This window comes from Sinocyclocheilus rhinocerous, unplaced genomic scaffold (assembly GCF_001515625.1).
Source record: "Sinocyclocheilus rhinocerous isolate Xijiao unplaced genomic scaffold, SAMN03320098_v1.1 scaffold1441, whole genome shotgun sequence".
NCBI lineage: Eukaryota > Metazoa > Chordata > Actinopteri > Cypriniformes > Cyprinidae > Sinocyclocheilus > Sinocyclocheilus rhinocerous.
The window spans coordinates 2,143,091-2,152,274 of NW_015654063.1; the positions used below are offsets into that span (position 1 = coordinate 2,143,091).

At 35.7% G+C, this 9,184-nt stretch overlaps 1 protein-coding gene across 1 annotated transcript in view; it reads left to right on the forward strand.

Moving 5' to 3' along the window:
• Positions 1-9,184, forward strand: part of myo16 (myosin XVI) — a 194,543-nt gene that overhangs the window by 143,705 nt on the left and 41,654 nt on the right. The window contains exon 28 of the mRNA XM_016523312.1: positions 6,548-6,753. Within this exon, the coding sequence (XP_016378798.1) occupies positions 6,548-6,753 (206 nt within the window). The remainder of the gene's footprint in view (positions 1-6,547; positions 6,754-9,184) is intronic.

Below are 9,184 nucleotides of genomic sequence, written 5' to 3' on the forward strand. Positions count from 1 at the left end.
CACACACTCACACGATGCGCAAAACTCCGCATTTGAACAGTCAATAGCAAATACTTAAACTAATAACAAACAGTAGCTGATTCAGAAGCGCCAGATTGTCATAGCAAAGTCAGAATTACCTCCTCTCCTAGGTTCACGAAACGGTCGTCCATAAAATGCATTGCTGTTCTGTTGTAAGTAATCTTAAAGATTCCTAAATGCATCTACTTTCGTAAGGCCAAATAAAGTGCTTTTGCTTTCGTCTAGAAACACACAGCGTCTCCCTGATATGCTGCTTCAACACTAACTGCGGTTACTTGAAACCACGCCTTCTTTCTTTGCGTGCACATTTGGGTGCATTATGCAAATATTTCCACATAGTGGGGTAGATATGTGGGGGCGTGTTAGAACGAGCCGTTTTAGGGGGGTGTGGCAGAGTCTTAACTTTGATAAAGAATATCTCTTTGGTTTTGAGACTTTAGTCTTTGCAACTTCAGGGATCTTATCTATGCACAATCAGCTTGTAACACTCCAAAGAGAAAGGAAAACTTGAAATCGCATCATATGACCCCTTTAAGATATTTTTAAATGAATGTGTTTAATTTATCTCTCATCTTGAAATTAAATATATATACAGTTTTGTTCAAAAGTTTGGGTTGAGTATTTATATATGTTAATGCTTTTATTCAGTAATGACACAATAAAATGATGAAAAGTGACATAATATTAAACGAGTTTTTGTTTATATATACTGTATATCACAATATTAGAATAGATAGACACTGAAGACTGGAGTAATGATGCTGAAAATTTAGCTTAGAATAAATTAAATGTTAAAATGAATTCAAATAGAAAATAATTTATTTATTTGGTTGTTTGTTTCTTTCTTTTTTTTATGCAACGCTGGTGAGCATAAGGGACTTTTTTTTTTCAAAAACATAACAAAAAAAATCTTACCAACCCCAACTTCTGAACAGTTGCATATGCACTACTGTGCTGAGGTCTAAAGCACATTATATGCTTCACACACACACACACACACACACACACACATGGTACCACTCTAGTATAGGGACTAATTCTCACTATTAACTAGTTGCTTATTAGCATGTCTATTAATAACATATTGGCTGTGTATTACTACATATAAAGCGCATATTCTGCATGACCACATTCTACATCCCTAATCCTACCCAATACCTAAAATTAACAACTACTTTACTAGCTATTAATAAGCAGCAAATGAGGAGTTTGAGGCAAAAGTCAAAGTTAATGGCGAGAATTGGGCCTTAAAATAAAGTGTGACCAGATATTACACACGTATAGCCTATTTCTCTGTCTACATTGAGTGAAGAATACAGAGGCTTACAGAAAATCATTCAATTCCCATCGATTCACATCCCTACACTCCCACACGGCTCCTTTCAACCACTGCAAGTGGGTCATTGTAACACACCCATCTATTAAAGTAATGTCACATTTTTGCGCACATGCAGACGTGCTCTCGCTTTCGTCCTGACCTCATTCTCATGCTAGTGGTATGCAGGTACATGTATGTACAGAATGTGCTTATGTTCACATGTTCTACACTGCATGACCTGATTTCTGCACCACGACATGTAAGGGGTTGTGCAGGGGTTTATGAGAAGAGCACACAGTGTTCCTCTCTAATCTGTCCTCTCTGTTCAGGGCTGATTACATCATAAAGCACATTCAATGCACGGTGCTCACACAAACACAGACATTATTTATCTACGCCTAAATAGCTCCCAGACGAGAGCAGTAGAAGAGATGTGAAATCCTTCAACAATAATAAATATCATCTAGTCTAATGTGTTTTTCATTAGCATTCGCCCTCACGGAAAGATGGAACGGTTGTAATTGGCAGCTTTTTTCATTTATTCCTTTGAATGGGTGATTGTATGTATTACGGCCTGCGGTGTCGTCTGTTCCCATCTCTTTTCTGTCGACTGGCGTCAGTAGAAATGTCACATGACGATGGCAGGCTCATTGCCGGCCGTGCTGACTCAGCACAGGCTTCTTGGCCTATGACATCATCATTCAGAGCCAGCTCTTTTCGATTTGTGTCTCGTAAGTACAGTTACACCCACATGGAGTCTGCATGTGCAGGGCTCCGCAGAAACGTCTGCAGATTTCCATCCGTCATTTAAAACACTTCCCTCACCCCTTGCATTTTTGCTTATTAAAAATGTCAGTTTTTATACATATGCTATGGTATTCGTACAGTACATGCAACATAATTTTATGCTCAGCTCGTATATGCGCCTTAAATTTATTTAGCTCTAATGAGTTTGTCCATAAGGTGGCAACACATTGTTTCGAAAAAGAAACATCAATTATGTAACATCAATTAATAGTTTTCGTGTGACGTCACACTCTTATAGAAACACCAATGTAAGGTCCACACAATTGGCCCAACGAAGGTATCCAATGGTGGATGAAGGTTTCCTGCGTGTTCGGTCTTATCAGTGCGCAATGTTATTTAATTTAAGTTAAAGTCTGATCTGACTCCATTTTATTATGACCTCGAATTTAGGTTAGAATGCCAATTATTATTGATCATGTATAAGATAATTTATCTAAATATCGGATTATTTTAATTAACTATTTAATCTGATTGAATCTTTTTAATCTTTTTCCTATAACACTTTGAGTCTCGTACCGGCCAGTATACGGATCTCATACTCACAAACTCGTCAGTCTTGGTCATTAGACAGAGGCGACTGACTAATATTCTAGACAGCCCGTGCCATACTTTGCTCATTCTATAATACATTATTTAGTCCCCATAGATCTGTACACACTTAATTAACGGGGTCATATGATGCGATTTCAAGTTTTCCTTTGTCTTTGGAGTGTTACAAGCTGTTTGTGCATATATAAGATCCGTAAAGTTGCAAAGACTAAAGTATCAAACCCAAACATATATTCTTTATAAAAGTTAAGACGCCTTCCTAAAACACCTAATTTAAACACGCCCCCACAAATCCATGTCACTGTGTTGGACGATTTGCTTAACGCCACCCAAATGTTCACGCAAAGAAAGAAGCCATAACTTTTATTCTCGCTGTAGTATTGTTGCCGCTGCCTCCGTGTCGTGGAGAGGCTGTGTGTTTCCAAATATGGCAAGGGGTGTAACATTTCTGTCACACGCTTGAGGTATTCAGCCAATCACAACGCACTGGATAGCTCTCCAATCAGAGCACACCTCACTTTTCAGAACGATAAGCTTTGTATAAATCAACGCGTTTCAGAAAGTTTTAGTCTACTTCTTGTAAGATTGAGACTATTGTACCAGTCGCCCTGAGACAATTTAAATGATACCAAACTTGACTGTGAATGTCACTTGCATTCATGTAGAACATTATATTATACTATTGACCATTCTGAGTGAGCGAAGTGGAGGGAGGATGGGTAAGGGGAAGGAAGGGGATGAAAATGAACTAATGCATAGGTGAGAGAGACATTTTCCCACATATTCTCTCAGTGAGATGTGGAAACAGATGTCTGTATGTTAATACACTGTGAGTGTATTGTCCGTATCTCAAAGTGTCTGAGGTTCTGTAAATCTCACACCCACCTGGAGGGCAAAACACGGCTTTTCTCTGCTTACTGCCAGTTATTATTTTTTTATCAGGTTTGCACTGAACACTATGATGACCAGAATATATGCAAGGTGGTAACTTCCATATTAATTGTTTTCCCATAGAAAAACATTGTAAAGAAAATGCTTAGTATGCAGTTTAGCTCATTGAGTTCATGTTCTGAGCTCATCTGCTTGCCTGTTAGTTTTATTAATAAGGTGTATATTGAATTCGATCTTGTTATATCAATTAGTACACGTTAGTGTGTTGTGTTTTAGAATTTCTCACTGTTTTTATTTATTGAAATACTGCAGAGGGTGCAGTATTGACAGGCCTGTGCAGTAGTTCTATAAATGTTTTACCCTCCAGGTCTTCATGCCAGTTACGTGACTAAAAATTATGAATAAAAGTTAGTGGTGATCAATGCTTGTCATTCAAGAGTTACCGACAACTCTAGTGCAAAGGAGTACAAATACATTTTTAGTACTCATAACTTCCACAGAGAAATAGCAAAGACCTTGGACAAGGATGAAACTTTCTAGAGCACATACGTTGAGTGCCTGTGCTTTTGTGCTGTCAAATGCAATGTTCTTTGAAAGGCTACATGTTTGGTTGCAGAGTTGGGTATAACGCATACACAGTTACTGTATTCTAATTACTTTTCCTGGTAACGCAGTAATGTAATGCGTTACATTTTAAATTTATGTAATTTGATTACAGTTACTAATGTCAATACAATTATGTTACTTAAGTTACAAATGCAGTGTTAAAAAATATGAAGTAAAAATCATGTTTTGCGCGTCAGTATGCCTTTTAATAAATCACCGGAGAATAGCTAAAATGCAGACGAGACCTACAACGTTTAGATGCAATGAAAGGTTGCCTATCATATTTCAAAATGTTGCACTCGACATATTTTAGTCTGGCATTATAGTTTGGGAAAAGTTCAAAAAGTGAATGTGTACAAGTTTATGTCACAGTAACACTAATATAAGTAAAAATAAATGACTCATCAGAAGGAGATCATCTGCTGGATTAAGCCGCGTCGGCATCGCATTCTTCTTCTGAGGTAAATTCAAGGCTTATTCCTCACAGCGCGTCTTCCAAAAATGAAAAGTAGCCGAGATGAACTTGAATCTTTCTTTGTTTACGGAGGTGATGATTACAGTTACTAATGTCAATACAATTATGTTACTTAAGTTACAAATGCAGTGTTAAAAAATATGAAGTAAAAATCATGTTTTGCGAGTCAGTATGCCTTTTAATAAATCACCGGAGAATAGCTAAAATGCAGACGAGACCTACAACGTTTAGATGCAATGAAAGGTTGCCTATCATATTTCAAAATGTTGCACTCGACATATTTTAGTCTGGCATTATAGTTTGGGAAAAGTTCAAAAAGTGAATGTGTACAAGTTTATGTCACAGTAACACTAATATAAGTAAAAATAAATGACTCATCAGAAGGAGATCATCTGCTGGATTAAGCCGCGTCGGCATCGCATTCTTCTTCTGAGGTAAATTCAAGGCTTATTCCTCACAGCGCGTCTTCCAAAAACAAAAAGTAGCTGAGATAAACTTGAATGTTTCATTGTTTGCGGAGGTGATGTGGACATTTACATGTTCGCGCATCTCAAGCTTGGTTTCGCGTGGATGATTATTTTATAGCTCGCGATGTGTGTGGGCATGATCACATTATAGGTGAGCTCAGATGGGAAAGACTGTACCTCGCGTTGGTTTCATACGGATTATTTTATCAGATAATATTTGTTTTCGACATGACTGACTTCATTTAATAATAGACAATTCAAACTTTCTTTAGATATATTTCTCATGTCATTTTCGTTCATTTTAGTGACTCGTTTCAGGAAGATATTCATGGAGACTGAAAATGCAGAAAGCGCACCCTATTTGTTTCTCTTTGTAGTGTATTTTTTTTTTAGGTTTGATAACTTGAAAAGTAAAGTAAACTTAAAAGTAACTTGAAAGTAAAGTAATCTGATTACTTTTTAAATGCAGTAATCAGTAATGTAATCAAATTACAATTTTAAAGAAGTAATTAGTAATTTGTAGGTGATTACGTTTTTTGAGTAACTTACCTAACACTGTTTGGGTGTATGCATAATCTAAGCTTTTATGTCCAAAATAAATGATACTTTGGGCGTAACACATTTTTTACTTAATTAAGGAAATATATTTACCATCTATATTTTCATTTAAAATGAACATTTAATGACTGTCTTGTTACAAACCTGTGTCATGTGTTCAATACCCAACAAATGCATAAACTGATTTAGAAAAAAAAAAAAAAAAAAAGGGTACCTTGAAGGTAGGGTTCACTACTTTGGGTAAAAGCATCTTCCAAATACGTAAGTTTGACCTCTGTGACACAAATTTGAGGTGTATTGTTCACTCTTCTTCTTATACTGGTTCTTAATGGGAAACTGGGCTTTTAAAAGTGACAAAAAAGCAAAAAAAAACAAACAAACTAAATGTCTATATAACCTATGCACTATATTTCAAGTCATCCGAAGTCGTGAGTCAAATGCATGACTTGTATGGTTCTTTCATTGTGTTTTTTTGATATTTTGAAGCTTAACAGCTCCAGTCTCCATTCACTTACATCATATGGAAAAGAGTTTTTCAACCTATCTCTTTTTGTGTTTCACAGTAAAGTTATACCAGTTTGAAAAACATGACAGTGTGCAAATGACGACATAATTTTATTTTTGGACTAAACTGTTTCTTTAAATCCATTGTACAGGTTTCTGTGCAAAAAAAAAAAAAAAGGTTCTGTCTGGGCTTTCTTGTAAGTGGTGACATATGGTGAGAGGAGGATGTACCATGACTCATGTTGCTACAAAAATGAAAGCAAATAGGAGTCATTGAGATAAATCTGAATGTAACATTACATAAACAACAGCCTTACCTGTCTTTTCCTGCTGCTCTCTCTCTCGTTCCAGAACTCTCTGTGTGAGATCAACAGTAAACTGCAAGCGTGTACACCTCACTTTGTTCAGTGTGTCAGGCCCAACAACGCCGGAAAGCCTGATGTGTTCGACAGCTTCCACGTGTCCTCACAGCTCCAGTACGTGGGGGTTCTGGAGATGGTCCGCATGATCCGGTATGGATACCCAGTCCGCCTGTCTTTCACCAGCTTCCTGAGCAGGTGAGATCCTCAACCCTTCAACTGAGCACTGACGTGATTGTAAGGCACTTTCTACGGCAAGATAGGGTACAAATAGGTGCCCCATTACTGTTTGTAAGCAGTAAACCACATGTTCTTTAAATAATATGTTAAATATACACTACTTTTCAAAAGTTTGGGGTCAAAATTTTAAAGTAAAATCAGTAAAAAAAAATATTTATAATAAAGAAATTTAAGAAATATATATATTTATTCAGCAAGAGTGAATTAAATTAATCAAAAGTGACAGTAAAGACATTTATAATGTTACAAAAGATTGCATAAATGCTGTTCTTTTGAACTGTCTATTCATCAAAGGATCCTGGTTAAATTATGGTTTCCACAAAAAATATATGTTTTTAACATTCATAATAATAAATATTTCTTGAGCACCAAATCAACATATTAGAGTGATTTCTGAAGGATCATGTGACATTGAAGACTGGAGTAATGATGCTGAAAATTCAGCTTTGCATCACAGGAATTATTATATTATATTATATTATATTAATGTTATAATAGTTATTTTAAATATTAATAATAATTAACAATATTATAGTTTTATTGTATTTTTGATAAAAATAAACTAATCAATTCAATCAAACTACAATATATCATATATTTGTATTTGTATAATGTCATATTTTTGACATAATTAGTGCTCAGCAGAATAATCAGCTCATTGTAGAATGAAACATTATATTGTATTATGCAATGTTATATGATAATATAAAATAATAATGACTAAACTAACTAAATAATTTAATATTTATTTATTTACTTACTTAATGTAGTATAAATGTAATGTGTTGAAAATGTAGAAGGTTTTGATTTTCCTGTTGTCTGTTTTTAAATCAAGCAGTTCATATCCTAGCATGTTTCCCATGAGAACCATATATATATATATATATATATATATATATTATGTGGAGACTTACTGACGTCAAGACATCTGTTAAACTCTATTTCTGTGGACATATATTTATGTTTCTATACGCTCAGCACAAGAGGTTTTTAAATCCATTTCTGCCGCCAGGTCAAATGAGGTAAAGCGGCATTCCTGCTGGAAATATATCGTAAGTGCACTTTCTCAGACGCTGATATGTGTCTGCCTGACTCAAGCTGTCTGCGCTATATGCTCGAGATGGACTTTCAGTTCAGCTGAGGTTAGGCAGAAAGTATATACCGTGTGTGTGTGCTGAGAGCAGCGTCTAGGGTGTGACACTGGATTCACGCCATGATTAATGCTCATAGGCCTCAGTGGGAACTGGTTGTTTTGAGTAGCCATTTTTCTGATGGGGTGATAATAGGGCAGTTTCGGAGAGGATGAAGTGCTCTCGGATGGGTCACCCTGATCTCAGCTCAACTTCACATGACTGGAAGAGAGAGAAATGGGATAAAGCATCAAAGAGAAAGACTGGAAATTGGATTGTAAAAGGGGTAGATTGTAATTTCAAGAAATCTTCCCCACGCTTTTCAGAGCGTGAAAGAAGAATATAAAAGTGCGAGCCAAAATGAAAGAGGAGCAGGCTGTTTCTTCTGTCAAGCAAGGGTTCAGTGTGACTCTGGCTTCATCTTCCTCGGGAACACAGTGCCTCATCTTCATGTCATACTGACACCCATAGAATAGGCTGTTCCCGCTCTTTGCACAAACCAGACTTTATTTTAGGTCTGGAGAGGCTCGTAAAGTTCCCACTCCATCTTTGACGCTTTTTCTCTCATTTCATTCCTCTATCGTCCCCTTTCAAACTTAACTTTTGTCCGAAGTTCACAGAAGGGTTATTTGTTGTTGTTGTTGTTGTTTTTTTTGTTTTCAAATTTACTTCAGTTTTCAGTGTCGCTTTAGTTATTTTCAGAAACAGTTATTTTATGGATACATTTATTTATTTATTTATTTTAGTTTTGGTAATTATAATGAAGTGACTTTTGAGACAAGTGTTTCCAGTGTTTATGTATTTTCTATGGAAACAGGAAGTGTAGGGAGGACATATCAAAGTCAATTTTATTTTACAGTGAAATTACTGTACAATATTTATATATTTTTTAAATATGTAATAATAATAATATTATTATAATTATAATAATAATATATAGCAGCAATAATAATAATAATAATGCAGGGATTAAAGTTCCGTCGCTGCGACGGATTTCCGTCAGTTCATAAAGACAGTCACTTGCTTCATTCCTGAATGATTCAGCTGTTCGAACTAATCAATTGAATGAATGACTTGATGCCACCTGCTGGTGGATTTAGTTTCATTTTTAGCGTATCATTTCAGTTATTTGAATCATATTTCTGTATTCAAAATGTAAAACATTAATCTCCACATGAATTTATGAATTGAATTGCACTCATGCTACCTCTGAGCCTCATTAAACGTCTGAAAATGTACCTACAAGCCACTTTTGTGTT